We start from the raw sequence: 27,599 nt of genomic DNA on the forward strand, positions 1-27,599 counted from the left end.
ATGCAATGCGTGGGCAAATTGGCCATTTCATTATTTTTGATAGTCAGCTGATGCTTCCGTGTGCAGTTGTTTATGCAGCGTCCCGTCTGCCATACTCTGAGGAACTTCTCTATTCTAGAAGATTCCGTGCCACGACAAACTCGTGGCTCTGCTGATGATATATACAGATATGATGATGGTATGAGTAGGTAGATATTGTTACGCGAAGGACGAGTTAGTAAGACGGGCAACTATTTACAGGTTATATTTACAACAGCAGTTGCAGCGCTGATCGGTTAGATTCACAGCTCATTTAGATTCAGAGCCAAGTTCATTCTTTGTTCTCTTTTCTCGAGTGATGGTGCCCACGCGCCTCGTTCAAACCATCAAATACCACACACGTGTAGCGTAATCCCCCGGCGGCAGAAGCGACGTCTCGGAGCGTCTAAATGGGAGGGTGATACTGCTTCAGTCGTGTAATGTGCACGATATCACTGGAGTGGGAAGCAGATGGGGCGTCAGGGGCGATCTCGTACATGACAGGAGTCATGGCACGAAGCACTCGGTGTGGGCCTGTGTAACGAGACAGCTGTTTTTCTGACACGCCGACCTGACGTGATGTGATGGAGACCATAGAAGCATGAAAGAACTAGGCGGGAAGTGCACGTCTCGGCCTCGCATGTCGTACAAACGCCTTTGACTCTCTTGGGATTTCAGAAGGCGGTCCCAGGTAATTTCCCTTGCGTGGGCACAGCGGGCGATGGCATCTAGTGCATATTCACTGGTCGGTGCCGCGTGAACAGGGAGGGTTGTGTCGAGGGGCAGTGCTGGTTCTCGGCCGAACAGAAGGAAAAATGGGGAATAACTGTTGTAAAGTGACGTCAGCCGCAATCAGACTGCCTTGCAAGCGCTGACGGCATGTGCGTTTATCGTTTGATATCCTTCCCTTGTTCCCCTTTCCCCCTCTGTTTCGTATATATACGCTCCGAGACAGAAGCAATAAAGATTCATGTTCCAACCTTCGAACGGCGTGCTGTCATATACAGTAAGAAACGGCACGTGTGTCGTAACTATGTAACAGTGGCGACGAGGCCAGACAGAACCCTCGAGGTGAAAAATGAATTAAGCCAGGCAGTTAAGCAGGAAACAGCGGCCGCGGAAATACCGACCATGGCTCATCATCAACTACCGGAATACAATGACCAGTCCGACAACTGGAAGGCTTACATCATGAAGGAGCTTATTTTGAAGTAACTGGCGTCAGCGACTCGGGAAAGAAGAGGGCGCTGCTGGTAGCAGCATTGAGTATGCGCACCGTGCAAGTGCTCTCAGGACAGGTTGCACTGAGGAAGCCAAACTCGCTTACATACGAGGAAGCAGTCAAAGTTTTGGATGACTACTTCGACCCCAAGCATCATGAAATAACGGAGAGCTATCGGTTCTTCAATCGCTGCCAGTTGGAAGGCGAGCCCATTCAACAGTTCATCGTTGAAGTTCGCCGGATTGCGGATGGCTGTAATTTCGGTGGCATGCTAGACCGGATGCTTCGCGACAGGATCGTCTGTGGAGTGAGGTCAAGCGCTGTTCAGAAGAAGCTATTAGCGAAAACAGATTTGACGATGAGGGAGGCTGAAACAATTGCCATATCAGCAGAAGCAGCGGAAAAAGATGCAAAGAAGATGTCATCTGACATTGAACCCGTGCTCAAGGTCAGTGCACGACAAGCTGATGAACTGGTGTCAGTATGTGGGCGTTGCGGAAGTCAGAAACACAACAGAAACGCCTGCGGCTGGGCAAAAGCGAGGTGTTACCGCTGTAGTGTATACAGCCATCTGGCGAAGATGTGCCAAAGCGACGTGTGGAAAGGACGCCCAAAAGCTCGTTCACAATGCAGGCAAGGAGAAGCGTTTGCAGTAACAGCGGATGTCACTGAGGAAAATGCAGACGATGCGCACATTTGGACACTAACCGCACCCTCCAATGGTCGGCTACCACCACCTATTCTTCGTACTTTCACCTGGTGTGGCATTGACGTACCTATGATTGTGGACACCGGCTCACCGGTCTGTGTTGTGTCCAAAGAGATTTTTGAGAAAAACTGTGAACATTGGCCGCAATCAGAAACCGCATTCATTAAACTGTCCTGTTATCTTGGAGGACTTCGAGTATTAGGGAAACCGAGTATGTCAGTGTCCTACAACGACAAGGAGGTCAAGAGTTCCTTGATAGTCCTGAACTGTTCAGGTCCGAGCCTCTACGGACGAGAGCTGATTTCCAAGTTCAATGACGCAGGATCCTCGGTGTTGAACGTATCAGTGCAACAAAGCTCTGGTCCAGGAAGCAGCCGTACCCCCGCCATTCATGCCGTCCTGTCAGAATTCAAAGACGTCTTCAGCCCCGAGCTGGGTCTAATTGACGGACACCCTGTCCATCTGAAGCTCAAGGAAGGCGGCATGCAGAAATTTTGTAAGGCCCGTTACCTTCCATTTGCTTTACGCGACAAAGTTTCAAAGGAGATTGGTAGGCTCATAACGCTTGGAGTACTGTCACCTGTAACGCAAGCCGAGTGGGCTACTCCCATTGTGCCCGTAATGAAGAAGAACGGCGCAGTTAGAATCTGCGTTGATTTTAAGGTGACCTTGAATCCCGTCTGTGAACTGGAGCAGTACCCGTTGCCAGCTATTGATGACATTTTCGCATGCCTGAACGGTGGGGACTGCTTCAGCACGCTGGATTTAAGAGACGCGTATAACCAAGTTCCCCTCGATGAGGACTCAAGGAAGATGTGCGTAATCAATACACAGTGTGGGTTGTTTTGCTACAACCGACTGCCGTTCGGCATAGCTTCCGCGCCTGCCATGTTCCAGCGAAAAATAGAAACAGTTCTGCAGGGCCTGACAGGTGTTCAGGCTCACCTTGACGTTTTGGTATCAGAAGAACTTGGTAGCACCGACACGTTACGACAAGTACTGCAGCGTTTTCGGGAACATGTAGTGAAGCTCAGACTTGAGAAATGCAGCTTTCGCCAAGAGGCAGTGACGTATCTGGGTCATAAAATTGATCGTGAAGGTCTGCATCCAATACAGAAGCATGCTGAAGCAATCGCGCGAGCCCCCAACCTAGAAAATGTTCAGCAGTTGAGGTCGCTTCTGGGCATGATTACATTTTATTCGAAGTTCGTGCCCAACATGTCTTCCGTACTTGCACCGCTGTACAAGTTATTGGATAACAGCACACGTTGGTTCTGGGGACATGCACAAGAAGCACCTTTTCATGAAGCAAAAAAATGCCTTCGGGAAGCGGCTGTGCTGGCTCACTATGATCCCGAGAGACCCCTCAAGCTAGAGTGTGACGCTTCACAGGACGGAATAGGGGCCGTGCTTTTCCATACATTCGGAAAGATAAACAAACCTGTCGGGTTCCGTTCTAGAATGCTAACAAGGGCTGAGAAAAATTATTCTCAGCTTGAGAGGGAAGCCCTTGCTCTTGTGTTTGGAGTGTCCAAATTCCGTGATTATCTCGTAGGCCGAGAATTCGTATTGGTCACCGACCACCAGCCGCTCGTGGGCCTGCTGAAGGCGGATCGACCAACTCCAGTATTGGCAGCCGCCAGAATACAGCGCTGGGCGCTGTACTTAGGCGGATTCCGCTATCAGCTTCAATACTCTCCTGGTAAACAACTGCTCAATGCTGACGCCCTTAGTAGACTGCCACAACGGACGTCTGAGCCGAAGCCACCAGAAGCGGACCCACCAGACTATCTGCTGGCCTTGACTGTGTTCGATGAGGGAACTGTGTCAGTTGAGGAGCTAAGGCAGTTGACTGCTGGTGACCCTGCTCTCAGTCAAGTTATGCGATTCACTAAGAACGGTTGGCCGCCCTGCGTAAAAGGCTTGAACACGAGTGTCGCACCTTTTTTGACAAGAAATTGGAGCTTTCTTTGGCCCACGGGTTGTTATACTGGGGCCGGCGAGTAGTCGTTCCGAAGGAGGCGCGACGTCGCATATTATACCTTTCGCATGAGACACACCAAGGATCGTCCGCTATGTAGGCGGTGGCTAGATCGTCATTCTGGTGGCCAGGGTTAGATCGCGAAATTGAGGCAGTCGCAGTGACAGCGTCATGTCAGAGTTGTGTTCAAAACCTGCCCATGCCAGCTACAGCAACGCCAAAAAGCTGGCCCGCTACTGTTGAAAAATAGGCAAGGGTACATATTGATTTTACGGGACCTATAGCAGGGAACATGATACTCGTGGTCGTGGATGCATACAGCAAGTGGATTGAAGCTGTGCCACTCCAACAAGCAAATGCTTCATGCACAATCAACTGCCTGCGCGGTATCTTCTGCAGATATGGCGTGCCGCAAACCATCGTATCCGATAATGGAATGCAGTTTACCGCTGACGAGTTCGCTACTTTTGTCAAGAGCAACAACATAGCGCATCTGCGCACAGCTGTATATCACCCTCAATCGAACGGACTAGCAGAAAGGGCTGTCGGGACAATTAAGGACGGCCTCAAGAAGATTGGTGAAGGGCAGTTGGAAGATAATACAGTGCAGTCCACTTATAACGATATCGATAAAGACGAAAAATATGATCGTTATAACCGATGATCGCTATATCTGGACTGCAGTTATCAAAAAAAAGATTTTTTTTTTAAACGCGTTTGCGCTCTTTACCTTTGCAGCTCTGAACTCGAATTCGCTACTTGCTCTAAAGAATAGATGATGTATACAGTAGGCCGTGAAAAACAAACTTTATTTCTAGCGCCAATGACCGTGTCAAGGATTAGGCGCGCCGAAATAGTCCGAAATCTGCACTTGCTTTTGCGGCAGCTTCAGCTTCACAACCGCGGTGTGCATGGATTCCAGCTGCTGCGCGAACACTGGCGGCAATCCTTTAGCATGCATAAAATCAATTAAGGAGTCGATCGACGACAGTGCACTTTGCGTGGACATCGTGGTCGAGGTCAAGGAGCCACTGTCGATCTCGTTGTCACTGTCGCTGATGCCGTCGCCACCGTCGCACAACTTTGCGTCTGTCGAGACAGCACATCTTCGGCGATCGCCTCGTCGGTGACCTCATCGCAGAACGAGGCAGCACTGTCTGCAGTCAAAAACTCCTCCTTCGACACACCACCTGTGTCACCAGTAGGAACGAGCTCCCAGAGCTCGGTTATGCCAGCGACTTCCACCGGGTCGGTCTCAGCGGGTTGGGGAAGTTCGTCCTTACGCACAAAGCCCGCCTTCTTTAAGCCATTGGTGATGAACCACTGGTAAAGCGCCTCTTCAACATCGGCGTACAAGGGGTCTCTAACCCCTTTTCCGCTGATCGGAATGGCCGCTGATAGCTCCTGCCTTCACAATCGCGGTGCTCCCGGTTTTCAAGATGGTTGATATCGTTAACTGGACGAGCTCATACTTCTTCACGAGGGCGCTCACCTTGAAGCCGCATCGAGAGTCCTGCAAAATATCCATCTTCGTGTCAAGCGACACAGCTTTGCGCTTTGTCGGCGCCATCTTCGAACTGGGTTGAACCGTTGGTTGCACGCTGCTTCGGTGGCGTCAGCCTGCTATCGCGAGAGAGACGCGGGACGGGCGCCACCGCGCCGCTTTGCTTGTCGCTTCTTTTTTTCTTTCTCTCTCTTTCGGAGCGACTGTGGCCGACGCGCATGAAGCAGCTAGCGCCATCTTGTGGCGCGCTGCGCCAACGTTGGCTGCGCCTACTCGTGCGCGGGCGGGGCGAGACGCGCTGCGCGGTAATGGCGGCAGATACGAACTTACGGAGGTAAACATCGCCTCGTCTCGACATCGTCCGTTTCAGGGAACTAAGCAACGCAAACGTTACGATTATTTGGCACGGAAAACGCCGTCCATAGTGCAAAATTTTGATCGTTATATCCGATATGCGGTGAATAACCTATCGTTATAAATGGTTTTTTTCCCCATAGACCTAATGCATAAAATGACACTCTCATGTCGACCCATCGTTATAACCGATATATCGTTATATGTGGTATCGTTATAAGTGGACTGCACTGTATAAACAGGCTGCTTTTCAATTACAGAAGGACACCTAACCGCTCTGGAAAATCACCGTCAGAGCTGCTCTTCGGATACAAAATTCGATCCCGCTTAGATACACGTTTCCCTCCTGTACACGCAGGGCCAGCCAACGAAGCAGACGAGTGGCCACTGCCATTGCCTGAAGCTACCGTGTACGCCCGCAACTTCGGAACGGGTGAGAAATGGACTCCAGGAATTGTAGAGTCTACAATAGGCTCTCGGATGGTGAGCATTCGAACACCAGCCAGATCAGTAAGACGACATGTTGACCAGGTGCGGAACCGGGAAGATGTGACGCCACCGCTTGGTAAAGACCAAGAAGCGGCAAAACGAGAATCAAGAACAGGTACTCCTCGCGACTACCCACTGTCGCCGAGAACGCCAGCCGAACAAGGAGGCATAACAGAACCTGAGCATGAACTTCACCAGAACTCGCACGGAGCAACGCTGAACCCGTCAGATCACCCCAAGCCTTGCGGCGCTCTACACGTCAAGGAAAACCAGTACAGCGACTTCAGTATTAAGGGAGAAGAGATGTTGTAAAGTGACGTCAGCCGCAATCAGACTGCCTTGCAAGCGCTGACGGCACGTGCGTTTATCGTTTGATATCCTTCCCTTGTTCTCCCTTTCCCCTTTCCCCTTTCCCCCACTCTGTTTCGTATATATACGCTCCAAAACGGAAGCAATAAAGATTCATGTCCCAACCTTCGAACGGCGTGCTGTCGTATACAGTAAGACATGGCACGTGTGTCGTAACTATGTAACAATAACCGGCTGTGTCGTGGCGCGAGGAATTATATGCAAATGTGACAAAAGGTAGAGCGAGGTCCCAGTCAGTGTGGTCTGAAGAGACATATTTCGCGAGCATGTCTGTGAGAGTGCGATTGAGACGCTCCGTGGGACCATTTGTTTGCGGATGGTACGACGTGGATAGCTTGTGCCTCGTGGCACAGGACTGCAGGATGTCCACGGTAACTTTTGATAGGAATGTCCAGCGACGGTCTGTGAGAAGTTGTCGAGGAGCTCCATGTAATAAAATCACGTCACATAGAAGAAAATCGGCGACATCTGTGGCGCAGCTTGTAGGAAGGGCTCGGGTGGTGGCGCAGTGCGTGGCGTAATCCATGGCCACAGCGATCCACCTGTTCCCAGAGGTAGAAAGAGGAAAAGGGCCAAGTAAGTCCAAACCAACCCGAAAGAATGGTTCCGCGGGAATGTTGAGTGGTTGAATGTACCCAGCAGGGAGCGTTGATGGTGTCTTGCGCCACTGGCATTTCTGACACGCAGCTACGTGTCTTCGAACGGAACAAGCAAGCCCTGGCCAAAAGAAGCCTCGGCGGATCCAATCGTAGGTACGTGACACAACCAGGTGACCGGCAGTGGGGACGTCGTGAAGTTCGTGGAGAACCGAGCGAAGGTGTTTAGGGATCACAAGGAATAATGCAGGGCCGTCAGGGTGGACGTTGTGGCGGTAGAGTACGCTATCTTGAAGTGTGAACAAGCGAAGGGAACTGTCAACAAGTGACGATTCCAGGTGGTCAATGATGATACACAAGGCTGGGTCACGGTGCTGCTCATCGGCGACATGGAGCAGCAGAAAAACATAGAGAACACAGGCGTCAGTGTCAGTATCAGACGTAGAGGTCGCATCTTCGACTGGGTAGTGAGAGAGGCAATCTGCGCCCTGGTGTTGGCGTCCTGACCTGTAAGTCACTGTGTAGGGATATTTTTGCAGTCGGAGGGCCCAACGACCGAGCCAGCCAATAGAATCCTTGAGTGACGAAAGCCAACAGAGTGCATGATGGTCTGTGAATACTGAGAAGGGCTTGCCATATAAATATGGGCGGAACTTTGAAACAGCCCACACGAGAGCAAGACATTCGCGCTCGGTAATCGAATAGTTGCGCACTGCAGTTGTCAGGAGCCGGATAGCGCAGGCTATAACACGGTCGTGTCCTTGTTGGCGTTGCGATAAGACGGCGCCGATCCCATAAACACTGGCATCGGTTGGGGCCTCTGTAGGTGCAGACGGGTCAAAGTGGGCCAAGACCGGTGGATTGGTGAGAATCGTGATAAGGCATGAAAATGCAGCAGCCTGAAGGGAACCCCACGTAAAAGGCACGTCTTTCTTCAGAAGTTCAGTGGGTACTCGAGTTATTGCTGCGAAATCTTTCACGAATCGTCGGAAATAAGAACAGAGCTCCACAAAACTCCGGGCGTCCTTGACAGACTGAGGTACAAAAAAAGCCGTTACTGCTCGAACCTTCTCAGGGTCGGGTTGTACCCCGGAAGCTTCGACGAGATGGCCTAGCACTATAATCTGTCGGCGCCCGAAGTGGCACTTCGATGAGTGTAATTGGAGCCCAGCCTTGCGGAAGACGTCAAGGATAGCTGCGACGCGCTCAAGGTGCATCTCAAATGAAGGAGAAAACACAAGGACGTTGTCGAGGTAACAAAGGCAAGTTGACCATTTGAAACCTTGAAGCAGAGAGTCGATCATCCATTTGAACATGGCAGGGGCATTGCATAAACCAAACGGCATAACGTTGAATTGGTAGAGGCCATCTGGAGTGACGAAAGCAGTCTTTTCTTGGTCTTGCACATCGACATAAATCTGCCAATAACCAGATCGAAGGTCGATGGACAAAAAGTATTTGGCACCGTGAAGACAATCAAAAGCGTCATCAATTAGTAGTAAACGGTAAACGTCCTATTTAGTAATTCGGTTTAGCTGGCGGTAATCAACACAGAAACGCCACATGCCATCTTTCTTTTTGACGAGCACGACCGTTGACGCCCAAAGACTCGATGAGGGCTCAAGAATACCTCTGGCGAGCATCTTGGTTAATTCTTGCTGAATAACTTGCCGCTCTGCCGTGGGCAGGCGATACGGTCGGCGGTGAATGGGAACAGCATCACCAGTGCTTATGCGATGCTTAACAAGGGGCATCTGACCAAGTGGTCGATTGTCAGTGTCAAATAAGTCGCGGTAGAAAAGTAAAAGGCGATATAGGGTGGCTGCTTGGTCAGGTGTGAGGTCCGGAGCGACCATGGGACATAATAGGCCGCCGGGGTTCAAGGCATCCTCGGGTAATCAGGAGGATCTGGAGATGCGTCGACTGCAAAAGCAGTGACGTGGTCATCTGTCACTGACCGGAGCGTGGTCACCACTATGCCTTCAGGTAACACTTGCTTCGTCAAGCCAAAATTGATAACGGGGAGACACATCTGATTAGCGGCAAGGGTTACGACGGAGTGTGGCACAGAGATGTCGCGCGCCAGGAGGACATCATGAATAGGTGCGACGACATAGTCGCCATCAGGCACGGCTGCCGTTGAGGCCAATTCGACGATAAGCAAACAAAGCTGTAGTGCAGAGGGTGTTTGGTTGTTCGGGGCGAACGTCTGAAAGAAGAGGAAGCTCAAAGCACAGCATACCGGTGGAACAGTCAATGAGGGCAGAATGCGTCGTCAGAAAGTAGAGCCTGAAGATTAGGTCATGAGGGCAACTAGTCAGCACGGTGAACAGGACTAGAACTTGGCGGCCAGCAATTCCTATGCGAGCAGTGCACATACCCCTGACGGCAACAGTGGCTCCATTGGGGACGCGTACGGCTCGAGTGATGGCAGGCGTAAGAACTTTTTTGAGGCGACGTTAAAGGTTAGCTCTCATTATGGACACTTGGGCTCCAGTATCAACGGATCACCATCTACGTCTACTTCAATTAGGCTCGTGTTAGTGAGGAGCGTCAACGGAGGATTTGGACAGGACGAATGTGATGCAGCACTACCTCCAAGAGCTGCATGGCGTAGTTTTCCGTCCGTCGGTTTGGCAAGGAAAAGCGGCAAGGTTGGGGTGACGGGGAGCGACAGCATTGAGGCGACGGCGATCGCACGGAGCGGCTGTCAGGGGCATCAGAAAAAGGGTACAGACGGCGAGGTGAATAACGGCAAGCATCAGCGTATGAGCAAGGAGCAGGGAATGAGCTCCAGTGCAGCGGCATCCAGGTGATGCGGCAGTGGCAGGATACATGACCAACGCGGTGGCAGCGGAAGCAGATCGATTTGTCGTCTGGTATTCGCCGTTCAGCAAGATTGCGTGGTCTGGGAGTGAAATAATTGTCATTACAGGTTGTGGACAGGGGAATGGGTGCCAAATAATGTCGCAAGACAGAGCAGGCGGGGGGGGAACCAAGGTTTGCAATTTGTTGCTACACAAGTGTTTTAATAACGGAAATAGTGGGGGCCACTTGGTCGAAGGCACCGTCAAGGGGTCGTGGATGAAGGGGGGCCGAACTCGCCGCTTCAATCTCACAGCGAACGATACGTGTGACATTCTCTTGAAATGGTCGTGTGGCAGTAAGAGAGGAACAAGAGGATGTGGCAGGGGTGTTTGGGAGCCGGGGAAACTGTGGGACAGCGCGGCGGCGTTTGGCTACCTCGAAGCGGCGGCATTCTTTGACGATGGCCTCGACGCTAGAAACGTCGTTATCGACCAGCAAATTGAAGGCGTCTTTCACGATTCCTTTTAGGATATGGCCCACCTTGAGAACCTTGGTCATGTGCTCGTCGACTTTCCGGCAAAGCGCGAGCGTTTACTGTATGTAGGAGATATACGATTCGGTCAACGACTGGACACGGGTGGCAAGCTCTTTTCGCGCAGCCTGTTGGCGACCTGACGGGTTGCCAAATAGGTCGCGAAGCATTTTTTTGAAAATGTCCCAGCTGGAGAGCTCGATCTCATAGGTGCGAAACAAGACACGTGGTGTCCCGTCCAGATAAAAGATCACATTGGCAAGCATGATGGTAGGGTCCCAGTGGTGGCTTTGGCTAACACACTCATACATGCTGAGCCAGTCATCGACGTCAACGTCATTTCGGGTGGAGAACGTCCCAGGATCACGGAGACTAGGAACCGTAATGTACGTTGTGGTTGGCACCGCAGGTGTAGGTGGCAACGGGGTGGTTCCATCAGAAGCCATGGCTGAGAAGACGACAGTGCGGCTGCTTCGAAGCTCCATGGCGAAGACGGAGAACATTCCACCTCCACCACAATGTTACACGAAGGACGAGTCAGTAAGACGAGCAACTACTTACAGGTTATATTTACAACAGTGGTTGCAGCCCTGACCGGTTAGATTCACAGCGCGAGCCCAGTTCACTCTTCCTCCTCTTTTCTCGAGTGATGGTGCCCATGTGCCCTGTTCGAACAATCAAATACCACACGCGTGCAACAATATGTACAGATGAGGAAGATGAGATGCAAATATTGGGCTCACACTAATTTCCCCCTTCTAGGTAGAAGCAGCCAGCCAGGCCACAGAAGTATGCAACTTAAATTGCAAGCACATTAAATTACATGCGAGTGGTCTGCAATGTCCCACATTTGGTCCCCAAACAGTCCGGAAAGGCTTTGCTGTCATGGGGATCATGTAGAGGGCATTTCTGGAGCACTGCCTGTCGAATAACCTTAGTGACTGTTACAGAAGACAATGCCGTTATCGCCCACAGTGAAAGATGTCGGCACTTATTAACACTTATTTTGCAGCGGCAGTTCGCAGAAGCGATAAATAAAGCCCTGCACACAAGTGCTTTTATTCATAGTTTCCCAGTTTTTTGGCGGAATCACTTCGTGTTATAATCATAATATATAATCGTAATACAATACTTGGTGTCACATTTTCAGTCACCGAAGTTGGTCCGATGGATGGTTTTGAAACCAGTTTCTTCAAAACAACAGCCGGATATCCAACCCATTAGACCACAGATTACGCAGTGACCCAAGTCGCCAGAAAAATGGTTAGACATAGAAAAAGCACAGAAACATACGGAAAAGTTCATGAAGTATCCCAAGAACACTCAATCCATTAGAAGCAACAAGACTGACAAGCTATCGCCATTGGCAGTAAAAGTCTTTGTAATCTGGTCCACACATCCAGTCCACACAGAGAAAAACCAATGTGTGTTGCAATGGAGGGCAAGTTAGAATCAAGTAAATGCGGTATTTCCCACCTCAAGCCGCTCGGTCTCCATCTGGTCCTCTGGCCGCTCAGACTGGTCCGAGCCCCTGCGCGCAAGCAGCTTGAGCACTGCTCGCAGGGCGTCACAACACTGCAGCACCCGCGACAGGCTTACCGTCTGCGCATTCTCGTACTTGCGGCCATTCATGAAATTCATCTGTGGCACGAGAAGAGAACAGACACTTTAAAACCAGGTATATGCATTCAGACTTAAATTCTGTACCTGACAGATCACCAAAGAAACTGCCTCTTCTATGAAGGAACCACTTACATAGGGTCAGAGTCATGATATTTTGGTCAGGGTAATGACAAACCTTGTCAGCTTGCTATCCCACACCATTGGCAGTGGAGAGCAAAAGCTGTCTCTACTCTAGAAACAATAGTGATCATGTGTGGCGGCAGCAGGTGCAGCAGGTGCAGCAGGTGATTTCATTTTGAAAAGCAACTACAGTCTGCTCATTACAACAGACCCACGTACAACAGACCCACGTACAACACACTTTCGGATATAACAGACCATATTTCAGTTTTAGTTTGTCCTACCTATTTTATTAATGCAACTAAGTTCACTGGACCACGCTGCAACAAACTATCAGCTACAGCTGATGAAATTAACAGCAATTTTTGTAAAAATCGAGCGTATAAAACGTACTTTCGCCATGTCAACATGGGCTGACAAGTGACTTGTGAGGGTCACCCAATGATTGCAGCTCAATATCGCATGTGCAAGGGAGGAAGGCAGGGCAGAAACAGCCCATCTTCTTTCGTGCACGAGGGAGACCAGAGGGAGAAGGGGTTCTAACGGTGGGAACAAAACAAACATGAACTCTGAGCTAACTATCTATCTGGCAGATATAAATAGCAGGCTCGATGCTCTGGCTGGGCTGCCAGCTTAAGTTGGGGTGATTAAGGATTCAATTGAACTATTGTCACAGAAGTATGATCATATCCTGAGCCGACAAGTTAAACAGGAGCAAGACATTAGTAGCTTAAACAGGCGTGTAGGCAAATTAGAGGCGGTTTCCGCTTCAAATGACATTAAGCAACTGAAAGCAACTGTAAATGACCTTGAGTTTCACAGTAGGAAACTAAACATAGAAGTACACAGCAATCAAGCTGGGCCCAAACGAGGATTTGCTGTGCCGGTTGAATGATCTGGCTAAGACTTAACCTACCAGAGCTGACGGGGAATGACATCGGCACTATTCACAGCCTACCATCAAAGCCAAACAAAGCTCCTGGAATTATTGTTCAATTTGCCCCGCAGTCAAGCCGCGATAAGTGGCTGGAAAAGCGGAAAGCCATCAGGAATGATTCATCGGGTGTCTTGATCACCGAGAACATGACCCAACATAACAGTAAGCTGCTCCGCTGTGCAAAAGAATGGACAGAGCACAATGGCTACCGTTTTTCATGGCATTGTAACGGCAAGATTCTTGTAAGGAAAAGAGAGGGCGATAGCGTCATCATTCGTTGCGCGGCTGACCTTGATAAGCTGTGATATGATTTTACCTGGCACTGTATCCTGATATTTCTTTTAGCATCCCTCTCACCGTGCTTCCTTCCTCAACTGCACAGGTAGATGTTATAAACCTCAAAAACTTCTATGACAGTGGCTGCCAAAAATACCTTAGTTGTGTTCATTTTAACCTTAGATCTGGTAGAAATAAGCAGGATGAACTCGATTATTTTTATAGTGAAGCGCAAGTATGCTTTGATGTTGTGATGTATTCAGAAACCTGGTTTGCCTCGGAAGAGAACGTGTTTACATCTCCAACATATAAATCCTACTACACGAACCGCAAAGGCAAAAGGTGTGGTGGCATAGCAATGCTAATCTCCAACTTAATTTATTCTGAACTAATGTCAGAATTCTGCTGTATCACTCTTTTTTATGAAACGCTTGCTATCAGATGTGGCACTTCAGTTGTTTTGTGTTTGTTACCGCCCTCCTTCGAATAATATCCGTCTGTTTTTCTCCTTCTTGAACTCTCTGTTAGAATTCATCAGTGAAAGAAAATATACATTAATTCTCGGTGGTGACTTCAACATCAACATGTTAGCAGTGCTAAACTAGAACTCGAATCACTGTTAAACTCTCATTCTTGTCAAAATTTTGTAACATCCCCCAAGCGAATCACTACACAATCAACAACACTTTTATATCTGTTTATAACCAATTTTGATCCTTCCTTTGTTAAGGCTGGCACTTTAATTCATAATATTAGCGACCACTTGCCTATATTTATGTTTGGCAGTAAATTCACTAACGCACCTAAATGACTGCATTCAGAATTTTCATACAGACTAATTACTCCTGAAACACTATCCACTTTTAGAGATCGCTTAGGCAGAACAAACTGGAATGAAGTATTCGTAATGAGCGACCCCAACTTGGCATATAATTTGTTTCTGAGGAAGTTATCTGAATTATACTTTGCGTGTTTTCCCATCAAGACTTTTAAAACATGCAAGAAAAGTCGAAAACCTTGGGTAAATAAAAGTGCCTCAAGCTTATAAGAAAGCGGGACAATTTGTTTAAGGTATTTATAGTGAGTAACTCGCCTGAAGCCCTCAAAGTTTTCAAGAAATACAGAAATTATGTCACTAAACACCTTCGTGATGCAAAAAAGCAATTATATTCTAACCTGTTCAACTCGACACACAGACGCACAGAAAATGTTTGGAACGCACTTAACACTGTAATTAGTAGTGCATCTGAGGCAGTAACCAAAATTGTAGAAGATGGAATAGAAATTCAAGGGCCTGAGCTAGCCAATGCTTTTAACGACTTCTTCCTATCAGTTGGTGATGCTACCACCAGCAGCGCTGACCTAAGATATATGAATGATCAAACTAACCAAACCATATCAGTGGGCAACCAATCAGTGGGCAGTACAGCAGCGACGCCGGAATGTTGCTTAAGCGCTGCCTGTTTTTCACGCAGTTCTTGGGATGCTTCCACGGATTCTTCTGCGGGGACGCTGCCTTATCTTCCGCGCTTCCTTTTCACCGGCACGTGGATGCAGTCGATGGTGTGCCCATGGACAGCCCTGTCACTCCTGTTGGTGATAGCCCTGGCATGCCCCTTGGCTTTGCCGACGGCCTTCCACATGCTTCGCTTCTGGCTGATGTCACCGTCGTTCTACCAATCACCGCTAAGCTGCGGTCAGCGACGTCTACACCGGATGATATAAAGGTCTTTGCAAAGGCACCTTCCTTCAGTGGGCAGTACAGCAGCGACGCCGGAATGTTGCTTAAGCGCTGCCTGTTTTTCACGCAGGTATGTTATATTCAAAGTGCCTATAGCTACCGTTCTGTTGACCGCATTTTGCTGCTGCTGTTCTGCCCAAACAATGTTGTTACTTCCTGCTTTCGCATTTTGCACTGTTACGATAGCCTTCTCTTGAGTGGGGATGTTGAACTTAACCCTGGACCTAGAGGTGTGCCTTCAGCAAGTACATCAAAGTCAAGCGAGGCTCATAACACTACTACAAGTAGCAGTCAGTGCTCCAAAAGTTCCCCTCCAGAGACGGCTAATCTTCTCGCTCAATTGTTGGCTGGCCAGAAACAAATTGCACTTCACATTGCCGATATCAAGGAATCTTTTAATTCCCGCTTCGAAGCCCTTGAAACACGTGTATCTTCGCTCGAAACTTCTACAGGAGCTGTTGACTGTAGTGCAATGTATGACAAGCTTAACACCGAAATAGTCTCACTTAGGGAATCCATCAGTGGCGAGATGCTTGTGGCGACCTCGCCTCAGCCTTTCTTCTGAATTTCTCAAGCTGGCAGGCTTCCAAGCAACCTTTTCACATTTTTTGAAAGACCCCTTTTGGGGCCACCAAAGCGAGGCCTCAGCGGAGCTCTCATATCGCTTGGTGCCCGCGACCCTTCTTTGCAGTTGTTATAGCAGCTCCATTCTTTAACGCCGACAGCCGCAGCTTGTTACACACGATTGGAGCGCCCAGAAAGCAGTTGAACAAGTGAACATAATCAGCAGCCGGATGGAGGAAGGTGGTAGGGAGGGGCAGTGGCATCCCCGCCATTATAATTTTCTCACAACAGCTCTGCCATTCCCCTATATTGATTTTTTTGTGCAACACTGTTATAACAATTATCGGTTATAACAATGGAATTTTCGTGGCACTTGAATATTGTTATATGTGGGTTTGACTGTATTTGTAAAAGTGATTGCTTGAGAATACTTCATCTAGGTGCTTAGTATCTGTGGCCACTGAAGCACAAATGGTAACGATGTTGCGCCGCTTTTACCATGGAAATTCATGAGGAAAAAGAAATTATTGTCTTTGAAGGTCAATTCTCCATGTCATTCTTTTGAAATCGCGAACTTGGGGCGTGCTATATTTTTATTCAACGAATAGGCAGCATGTTACATTCAAGTGCACTCTTATTTTGTTACTTTAAACAAGGGAAAATTGGGTGGGCATTAGATTTGGAGACGTGTTAGAATCAGGTAAGTGGGATAGTTCTGACGTGCCAAACATGAAGAAAACACAATCATGAATACACGATTTCTCCATGTGTGCCCACACAGAAAACAGTGCATGCATCCATCCATCTTGTTCCCACTCACCCACGTCCATACCTCTGAGTGTTCAAAACGAGAACTCACCGGGCGAAACCGTGTCGGAGGAACAACCAGCGCCTCGAGGAAGAACATATCAACGGGGCTCTCGTGCGAGCCGGACGCGAGGGCCAGGATGCCGAACAGGTTCTGTAGCAGCGACCGCTCCTTGGTCCACAGCTCTCGCAGGTGGGCACGAGCCTCGACAGGTGTCAAGTAGGAGAGCGCCCCGCCCGCCGCCTCTTCCTCGGTCTGCTTCTGCTGGGCTTGGCGCTGGCGCTCCTCTTCTTCCTCGACTAACACGTCATCCTCGTCCTCAAAGCCATTGTACGTACGCCTGCAGACAGAGACTGTTGTTTGCATCCTCTCCTGTCCCAAATAGACGAGGAGGTGGAGAATAAACTAGCGGGGAGCATTATGTCCCGCCCAGCCAGGCCTCCCAAGTTCGTTCTCCGTTAAACCATCCCCTCCGCCTTTTCTGCCTTAGTATTGCATTATATATTGTCTGTATTAGTAAAAATTAGAGCATAAACTTCGTTGTCTGTTGCAAGAATTGACACACTGTCCCATTTGATGACAAGATTGCACTTGTGCGCAGGTTCTGTGAGCACACTAGGCATATGACCATTCATTTTGACACTATCTTTATGTCCCCTCACTACATCACATGTGCTACTTATATAATTGAACTACAACACTATATCTTCAACATTGTGAACAAGGAAACCGTACGGCTTCCGAAGCGTCAAATTCACTCGTCCAGTGCCGTCGCTTTTTTCAACAGCGCACAGACTTCTACAACTATACCTGCCAACCTGTGAACTTTAAAGGGGCCCCGAAACACTTTCCCAACTAGTCATAGAATGGCCTCACTATTAGAGAATGTCGCCTACAAATGTACTGCCGCAAGAATATAAAATATAAATATAAAATAAATATATACTGCCGCAAAAGAATCAGCGGAGTTAGAGGCAGTTAATACAGCAGTGAGCGGCTCTCTCCTTTCATCTCCATTAGCAAGCTGGAAGCTACACAGGGGGGATGGTAAGTGGACAAGGCCTCACCCAATAGTTTTTTCTTTGTTTGTTTTTTCCTTTGTGATGCTACATCCTATTAAGACATGTAAGACATGTGCGGCATTTGCTCAACCCGAGACGGGTGCCTGGAGCTACGCCACTTACAGAGACCAATCAGTGCACACTTTTTGTGGCATACATGCGTACCCTATTTACAATTATTTATGTTTTGAAGTTTTGCATATGTACCACCTAGTGAACAACAAAAATCAGACATTGCAGAAAAAATAATAATAATAAACTTAAGGTAAATGTGGTGCAAAAAGACATGTTCGCACAGCCACAAGCCATCAGGATTGGGAGCCACACGAATGTGAGAGATATTCTATTTTTTTACCTTGTTAGTGTAATCAATAGTTTGCTTACACATTCACCTTGAAGGCAATAATTGTGAAAAGCTTCAATAATGTCATTTAATTTAGTCACCATTGCGGTTGAGAATGTTAATGTGATTGAAGCAAGGAGTACAGCCACATTTTTTGCAATGGTTCGCAGTGGGAGTAAGGAGTTTCATTTCTTCGTGTTTAACTTTGGCACTGTTTCATCGTGTTGCCGCACAAACTCCCTCAGCTGCCGATACTTTTGCATACCGGCAAAGTATGCAGACGTTACTGTCACATTACCCCCTAGTGTTCTTGGTAAAAAACAGTTTGCTCGTACACATATTCATTCCTGCACACGCTGAATTGAGCATTGCATTGCAGTGGTGTCTCACCTAAAAGGCATGGACGAGGTGGGTGGCTTCACCGCGGGTCGGATCTTGCTGGTGTACACAAAGCGGCTGTTGTTCTGGATGGTCATGGCTCGGCGCAACTCACCGCAATGTGGGCACTTACGTGGTGCCCCCATCAGATGTTCACGGATGAACGTCTTCACGATCCGTTGCCTGCACTCGACGACATTCTTCACATCTGCAGGGCAGCAAAAAAACCCCTGGCCATTAGGTCTCAGATCTACTAGTCCCTTAGCAATTCTTTCATCAATAAAGGTCGAACAAGCAATGTTGCTGGAGCGAGTGCTTCATCAGGGCAACAACTGGTTTTGTTGAAACTCTTGCCTTGGCGAAGCATTGACTACGGTGACTTTCCTTCTTTTCTAAAGGACAGATGGCAACCAAACTTGGCGAGAATCTTCTTTATAAGTTGAGTAATCCAAAACAAATGGAATGCGTACCTTTGGAGAAAACCGCAATTTTAACCCCACATCGCTCCCGAACACACACACACAAGAAAGTTGGAGATGTCATCTGAGTGCTCTTGAAGACGTTAAGTTTTTAGGATGTGGTTTTTGTATCGTTTTAATTTTCTTTGCTCACATACTGTAAGAGTGAATTCATCTGAGCTGGACTTATTAAAAAAGAACAGTGCAAAAAATGGTTACATAAAGCCATTGCATTTGTTGCTTGCCCACTCCTTGTATGCATAGCAAAGTGCACTTTGAAGTGCTCCGAGGCTTGCTACTATTTCTTCTAGGATTTCAAGGTCTAGGACCTTTACCTAATGCCAACAAAAATTAGTGCTCACTAAGAATTTTTTTTTTTGCATAAACCGTCACCAGCTACCGTGAACTACCGTAGATGGCCGTGTACTATAAAGCTGCTAATCAAATCGGATTGACCCGACTCTTAGCTTGCATAAACCTCGTCCCATTCACAAATAAAATCAAAGCAATATTTGAGAATTTTGAAGCACATCACGAAACTTGACCCTTTAGAAGTTCCATGGACAATTTTTCTCACACGACAGTGTTTTATGCGGGGTTCCATGATCAACTCCCTGTAATGGATGCGACATTGCACAAACACATAAAGTATGCTCTCTCTTGACAGGAATGGTGCCACCATTTAGGAGCGGTAAAGCGATGTTACTGTACCATGACACTAACGAGCACCAACAGTGAGCGCTTCGGTAGTCTCAGCGCAGCGGAGGCTCCAACGTGGTGTAAACTAGTGTAGGCCTCCTGCTGAGGTGATGTTTCTGCACCTGGTTCCTCTTTCACATGAGGTTAGCCTGTGACACCTCGTCGCCTAAAGAATGCAGCTTCAACATGCGTCAGCAGTGCTTACAAGCCACCTACTGCTTCGCTTGCGATGGCACCAAATAAAACAACTGCTGTGCTAAGCAGTGCAGAAAGGCAATGAAGTTGACAGGCGAATCTCGCTTTGGTCCCGCAAAAAATATGCCAGTCTGAAGCAGAACGCCTTCGCATGTTCGCAGTGCATGCTGCTAACTCTGCCACTCGCGTTCCTGAAGCTGAGCGCTTCATAACTCAGACTGGCTGCCCATGACACTACGAAGCAAGACCAAAATGATGATACCTTCACCGATATGACTCTGCAGCAGGACGCCGCACGCCAAGCAAACCTGCAACATGGTCGCTGACCCGCAAATCGTGCACCTTTCGTTGCAGCGGACCGCGAGCTCATGAAGCAATTATGCAACAGCTTCTGTGAAGGCACGTTCCCCTTTCGTTTTCTATTAATTTCTATGAAAGAGGGATCAACCATATCTTTTTTCAATTAGTGCCAAGGACGAGTGTGTCTCACCCATTTTTTTGGGAACTCTTTCCAAGTGCCAGTAATGGGCCAGGCTGGTCCAGCCCATTTTGACGTTCCAGCAAGTTTCCTCTTTGGCCACTAGGGGGCCAAAGAGGGAACTCTATTTGTCTACGTTCGTCCGGTAGAGATTTCAAAAACTGCTAGGAACCCTGCTTGGCATGCTTTCTGTGGCATCACTTTTGCAGGTGCCATGTAGCGGCTTTGCTACCTCTCTGCAAGACTGAGAAAATTATGTTGGGAAGAGCAAGACAGATTCCCATTAATTGCATTAGCCCAAGAGCAGCTGCATAGCCACAACCAGCCTATGGTGCCTCACACAGGCCTCCTCGTCCGCTTCAATCCTGTGCATGGCAGATACTCCAAAAATTATGTGTGTGAAAAGTGTTTAGCTGCATCCACTGTTGAATGATACATCTATTAGTATGAGGTACATTCCAAAAGTAAGTTTCGTCATTTTTTTTTAAAGATGTTACACCAGGTGAAACAAACAATCCCCATAAGAATCTACGCTTGTTGCAACGGAAGGAGCGTCAGAGGAGGAGGAATGGCGCTTGCACAGAGCGCCAAAAAAGAGAACAGAGAGTAGCAGCAGACCTGCGTGGCTGAGATTATTCGAGCACAAATCATGATGGCAGATAGATGTGTGCTGACAACGTGGCCACCAATGGAAGTGCGTCCTGTTATCCAGTATGAATGGGCACCTGTTCCCTGCATTAAAAGCCGCACTCTCGGGACGTCACTTCCAAAACAATGTTGAGGTGGAGCAGGCTGTGCGATAATTTCTTGCATCGCAAGGCATCGAGATTTACCAGAGTGATTTCTTCAAACTGATTACACGCTACGACAAATGTCTCAACGTCGGTGGTGACTATGTGGGAAAATAGCGCAATTTGTACATTTCATGATGCCATGGTGTTCTTTCTTTTTTTGCAATAAAGTTTCTGTGTGAAAATAAATGATGACACTTACTTTCGGAATGCCCTCGTATTTTTGAAGATGTTAAACTCATGTTCTGTGAACCATCTCATGCTAGAGCAACAGTGCTGTTTTTAGTATTTGTAGATATATAAATTCTGTTTTCTCCCTTTCAAGAAAGCATGAACAGTAAGGCATTCTTTCTAGTACAAAAACAAGGAAACCTGTGCCAATGATAAAATTGCAACTCCTGGCATATCTAAACCTACAGTGCTGTTTGCCCATCAGCAATCCCCATTAGCTCAATTGTCAACGACAGTGTTAGCCCCGATTCCTACATCCTACGTGCTACAACTATGCAAATACCAGATGCTGGCAACTGCCACCAGAAGGGGCACAACTTTCAACCTTTCTTTCAGCTTTATTTCGCATTTTCCTTTTTACAGCAAAAGAAAATGCAAGGGCAAGAACAAGAAGCTGCACAACTGCAGCTTGACAAGGTTCCTGTCCCCTTTCTTGGACAACCAGTTGCAGCATATTTACAACTAGAATGTACAACACGAATTCATATTATACATACATCCACATTGACATCAGAACATATATAACACCTATATACATATATTCACATCTGTGCACATATGTATCTGCACCAACTCAGCATCTATACATATTTGCATCTGTACATGTAAACATATATCTATATCCAAAAAAAGGAAAAAAAAAAGATCAGGCACAAATTATAAGCAACACCTGAAAAAATATACATTAAAATGCTGTTTCTTGTGCGAAACGCCTTTCTCTTTTTCATATTTTTTTTTATTATTATTGTCGTACAGTCGAACCCATTTATAACGAACTCGATAGTTCAGCAAAAAGTGGTCATCATATCAATAGTTCATATATATGGACTCACCCTTCAAAGTGCTAAAAAATTAACCTCACAGAAGCTGGCATCAGCAGGTACTATTCGGTAGCACTTTGGTCCGAAAATCATATTTTCAGTTTCATTTTTGTTCCCAGTGCATTCCCACACCTGGCTGAAAACTACTGTTAGAAACGTTCATCTAAAGATCAAAATGCAGTGTTTTGTACCTCGATCTTTCAAAACAGCACCTGGTCACTTCGAAACTGCAAGCGCAGCCACCATTTTTATTCGAGAGCTTGTGATATATTTTACTACCAGGGAGACGGCTGTATTCTGCACATGAGAATGCAGCGTTCTAGTTGGCCGGAATCGAAAACTTTGAAAACTACAGCGACATGCCGCCATTCTGCGACAGTCTCGGACATCATGGTCAAGGCATTAAGACTACACGTCAACCACACAAGAACCATAAAATTACTTTATCTATGTCGCTTCGGGCCCAAAAAAAATGTGATGTTCGAAAGCTAAAATGTCACTGCAAGCTGTTACCAGCAATCGGCAATGTGTAAACGAAGCGCCGCCATACCGTGATCTCCTAAGAACAGTGTAGTAACCGCCAACCTTTTGCAACTTTTGCATGGCGACAGTGGCGGCCACGCGTGGTGCAGCGTTCTCGTCGACTCAGGCCGCGTCGACAGGAACACTTCAGTGGCCTTTGTTCCCATGATGGAAAGACGTAGATTGTCATTTCAAATAGTTGAAACAGGCATAATGCATGTGGTGCCACACAGACAACTGCGCAAAAACAAGAGTGACATCGTCGCAGCATCTGATGGCACACAGGCGCACGCGCAAGCACAAGCCCCTCGCCAGTCTGTTAATGCTGTACGCGGCACTTCACCCTGGAGGCGTGCTTCGAAAATGCATCGCCTTCTTCGTGGCTTCCGAAATCCGCGGGAAGCAAGCGCTAGCTCACTCATCCCGAAGGCCATATTATCGTTGCAGTTGGACTGCAGCGGGGCACACGCTACCATGCACCCAGTTTGGTCGTGCTTCCATGTTTTGGCACTTCCTGTATGCCCTCTTTTTACAGTGACCAGGTTCAAAGCGTTTGTTGTAGCAACACCGCAATTTAAAACAGTTTTGTTATATCTGGAAGTTTCCATAGGGAGGGTCAGAAAATCATAAATGCATTGAAATGTGGTCATTATAATCGATAGATCGTTATATCTGAGATCGTTATAAGTGGGTTTGACTGCATCTAGACCTCTGCAGTTTTCATAAACATTTGCATTCTGGTTAACAGTTCTGAAAGCTGTGTCTCTTACAGTTCAGAACTGCAATGCCAACGTATTTCCAAGCACACATTAAGGCCCAGTATAATGGAAGTGGTGCTAGTCTTAAGATTTGTGCTAAGCAAATACGATTTCACGCTTCAATTTTGCAGTTGCCCAGGGCTTTTGCAGAATATTTAACTAAATATTCAAGGACAATTCAAGGATTTCAGGGATCCCCATTAGCTCATTAGCAGGGATGTTCAATGGTCACAATTCAAGCAACGGGGATCAAGCTTTATCCATACACACATGCTAACAAATATTGAAATCTGCCAGCAGCTAAGCAGCCACTGAATTGGATCCATCCTTCAAGCTATTCAGGTGGCTTTTCAAAGCCGCCTTGTTCATTGTGGCAACAACCACCTTCTGGCCCATTGCACACTTTGTTCAATGAGAGTTATACCATTGCCACACAGGCACAAAACATGACATTAATTTGCTAATGCCATTTGCGTGATGGCACACAGACAAACTTAATGTTATTTGCCTTTATGTCATTTGTTACTTAATGTCTTTGCCATAACTCATTCGGCAGAGGATGCATACTCTCAACATGGTAACTAACATGGTGCAACATAGAAAAATATTTGGAACAGTGTCTACACTGCAAAACGTAATTTATAGATAACTGTCAGCTACAGCTCTCTTGTCAGGAGTTGTACTCGGCAAGCTTCCTGAGGTTAGCATTGAAACAGCTTTGACATAGCATGCACCATTTTGCTTCTAGGCTTCGGATTTCACATGCTGAAGTTGCTTTGGCCGGTTACAACACTGTCAAATACAGCAACAAATTCAAGTAAATCATACCATAGTACACTTATATTTACATTTCATTATTCATTAAAGCAGGTAAAATTTGTAAATGCATAGAGTCGAAAACACTTGTAAGAATATTGGTCTTAACAATACAGTTAATCTTCAATATAATGAATTTCAATGTAACGAAATTGTCAATATAACAAAGTATTTAACCTTTTATAACTTCCTGTCCATAACGCCATGTTTTTTTGAACCTCAATATAACGAAGTTTGTTTATACAAGATTTCAATATATGTAACAAAATGTCACTACCGCCGCAAAGGAATAATAAGACATTGAAACTTTGCTCGCTGCTCCTGTCTGACTAGCCATGTAACCTATTCGCAAGAATGGCAGGGGCCTAGGTATGATTTCCTCACAAGAGATAACACCTGGTCATCATCATCAGTAGCCTATATTTATGTTGAGCCCAAAAATTTCCTAATTTCATCACACCACCTTAATTCTCTGCCATCTTCGACTGCGCTTCCCTTGGCACCCATTCTGTAACCCTAGTACACCTGGTACAAGTCACTAAGCCAAAGGACCGCTCAACATTAGAGGTTTGGCACCACTGCACCTGCTGTGCGACGAGCCTCTTCCACATCGCCAACACTGTCGATGACCGACGCTATGCTCTGCTCGATGCGCCGCTGAAGCACAGGCCTAACAGCTCCACGGTGGACCAGCCGACCCTTGTCGTCGTCATCAGTCAGGGTCTCGTTGGCAATGTCCTGCAGTTCTTGCACCGCACCGACAGCCCCATACTGCAGCACCTGCAGCTGCGCCAGTGCCACCTGGCAGGCAACCGGAGGCGAAAGCAAACGGTGGCAGGAGAAGCAACTGCCCCGAAGCAACTGCACAGAGAAATTGATGCAGTCAGTGCAAGGACAGGGTGCCATACTAGACGTCGTTTCTCAATAGCATGGCAACGCTTTTTATGGCTAAAGAGACTTCTCTCACCGCACGCATTCGAGACCAAAAAAGCAACGTGTCATGCATGAAAAGAAGTTATTCCCTTCAGCCACAGTGTACACACTTATGCACATTTGCTTCTGCCAGTTCTGCCAAGTGGTGGCATGAATGAAACCTCTGACACTGCACTGCAGGTAAATTGAACCCACTCCAGATGGCTCTGCTTTAGTTCAGCATGTTGAGTCTTGCACTTAAACATGCTGCCATTTTCGACATGCTGAGTTCCATTAGCTATGGCAAAAAACATTGTCTTTCTTGAAACGCTCGCAGCCAATGTTCATGAGCTCTCAGCCAGTCAATCAATTTTCTTTGTAAAAGAAACACATGAATGACAACAAATTTCAATTAGATTTGATGGATTTGAGAGAAAGAAAAATTCTAGCGACTCAGAGAAGCAGAATTCTGATCTAGGGCCTGCAGTTCGCTTACAATATTGCCAGAAACGGCTAAGTTTTAAAAAAAATTATAGTATGAAGGCTACAAATTGTTAACTCTGCAGCAAAAACAGACATCACAGTTCTGTAAACTGCGTCTCTCAGAGCATATAAAGCAAACAATTTTGATATACGAATTTACAGCCTATGCGAAATTGTTACAATGCTTACAATTGTGTTGCAAAACTCCGGCTACCAAATTAGAGGTACATTTCAGAGCAGATTCTAATACATCAATTTTTATCTACTTCAGAAGTATTATTAGGAGCAGTTTACAGAATTATAATATCTTTTATTGCCAAGTTACAGAGTGAACTTCCATTTAGCAACATTCAGCAATATTTGTCACAAGATTGCCGGCCTAAATCTAAAATATGCTTTCTAGAGTCACCAGATATTGATGTTTTCTTTTGAATACAACAAACCTTATTAAATTTGGTGCAGCGGTTGCAAAGAAAAATGATTTATCTGTTCCCATGTATATAGATAGGAGCCCCCAAGCTAAAGCATCCTTCTATGTCTCATATCTCTATGCTGCAAAATATATGTAACTAGTACACGGAAAGCGCTCCAGATGCGAACCTATTGACATGTGTACTTGTTTACCTTTATCAGGTGACCACGTTTCACCACCTAACAAATGTTATCGCACAACGCAGGATGCACTTGCATGTATCGGAAGGTTCCCAAATGTTATCAATGGTCCTATCTGCTGTCTGTTGCACGAATGATGTAGAACTTTCTGGAAGACATGCGGGTCCCAGCGCTTACTCGGGAACCTTCGATGACTGATGTATAAAAGCCAACGTGCTTGACCAGCTGATCAGATTTACGACGATTGCCGGGTGTGTTCGCCACTATCGTTGTTCTTTGAGTGTAGCCTGCTTTTGAGAGCACAAACGCTAGTTTCATTAACCACAGTTTTGCTGCCTTCTTCACCGTCACTACTACTTGACATATGGTGGAGGTGCTTTACGTTCATGTACCAGACGCCCCAGACAAGCCATGATCCAAACCCAGACCGCAAAGACAACACCAACATCGTCCCAGAACATCGAGCAAGCCGCCAGCTACACCAGCTGCCCCCGGAACGCGAACTTCTACCAGAGACGACCAAGAAGATTCAGGCCAAGACAGCCGCCATGGCAGTCGCAGCGTCCCCAATAATTCTGCAGCAGCCCAGGGAGCCAGCGACGTTCTGCAGTTCCACATTCGAGGACCCGAAAAGCTGGTTGGAGACATATGAGAGGGTCACTACGTTTAACAGCTGCAACAACGACGACAAACTGCGACATGTCTATTTCGCATTGGAAGACACCACCAGGACGTGGTTCAAGAATCGAGAAGTCACCTTAACGACGTGGGAGCTGTTCCGAAGCGACTTCCTGCAAACATTCACAACCGTCATGCATAAAGAGCGCGCCCAAGCTCTACCAGAAACCTGAGTACAGGTTTCTACAATGAGACCATAGCGATCTTCACGGACGAGATGGCCCCTCTTTTCTGGCACGCCGACCTGGAAATGTTGGAGGAGAAAAATGTCTGCTTCCTGATATAGGACGTCAAGCAAGAACTTTTCGTTGGACTGATTCACAACCTGCCCAAAACCGTCGAGAAAACTCTGGAAATGCGAACTCGGCAGTATACCCGACAAGTGCTCACGGCGCATTGCACCATCCAAGAACTGGGTTCCGACGACCTTCAAGAGACCATCAGAGCCATTGTGCGTGAAGGACTGCACAAGGTCTTGCCTTCGTCGCAGCCTCAAGTAGCCTCGATCGGCAACGTCGTGAAAGAAGAGGTTCAGCGATCGCTTAGAGTTCCTGAGGTGCAACAACAATTACTACAGCCCCAGCCAAAAGCGATGACCTACGCCGCCATCGCACACTGTCAAGTTCCCCGTCCGCAACCATGCCAGGGCCCTCTAACACCGCAATTCCGTCGTCCACCGCCGCCAGCACGCTCACCCATCGCCCAGCTGCGC

At 47.2% G+C, this 27,599-nt stretch overlaps 1 protein-coding gene and 1 pseudogene across 1 annotated transcript in view; one reads left to right on the forward strand and one right to left on the reverse strand.

The window, feature by feature from the left end:
- The window catches only part of Polr1A (RNA polymerase I subunit RpI1), a 329,206-nt gene that overhangs the window by 275,258 nt on the left and 26,349 nt on the right, over positions 1 to 27,599 (reverse strand). Inside the window, exons 3-6 of the mRNA XM_050167857.3 lie at positions 24,787 to 25,063; positions 18,446 to 18,641; positions 16,703 to 16,991; positions 12,059 to 12,223 (exon numbers count right to left, since the gene is read on the reverse strand). Coding sequence (XP_050023814.2) covers positions 12,059 to 12,223; positions 16,703 to 16,991; positions 18,446 to 18,641; positions 24,787 to 25,063 — 927 coding nt within the window. The remainder of the gene's footprint in view (positions 1 to 12,058; positions 12,224 to 16,702; positions 16,992 to 18,445; positions 18,642 to 24,786; positions 25,064 to 27,599) is intronic.
- On the forward strand, positions 1,150 to 6,678 carry LOC140214190 (uncharacterized; annotated as a pseudogene).

Source organism: Dermacentor andersoni, chromosome 11 (assembly GCF_023375885.2).
Source record: "Dermacentor andersoni chromosome 11, qqDerAnde1_hic_scaffold, whole genome shotgun sequence".
Taxonomy (NCBI): domain Eukaryota; kingdom Metazoa; phylum Arthropoda; class Arachnida; order Ixodida; family Ixodidae; genus Dermacentor; species Dermacentor andersoni.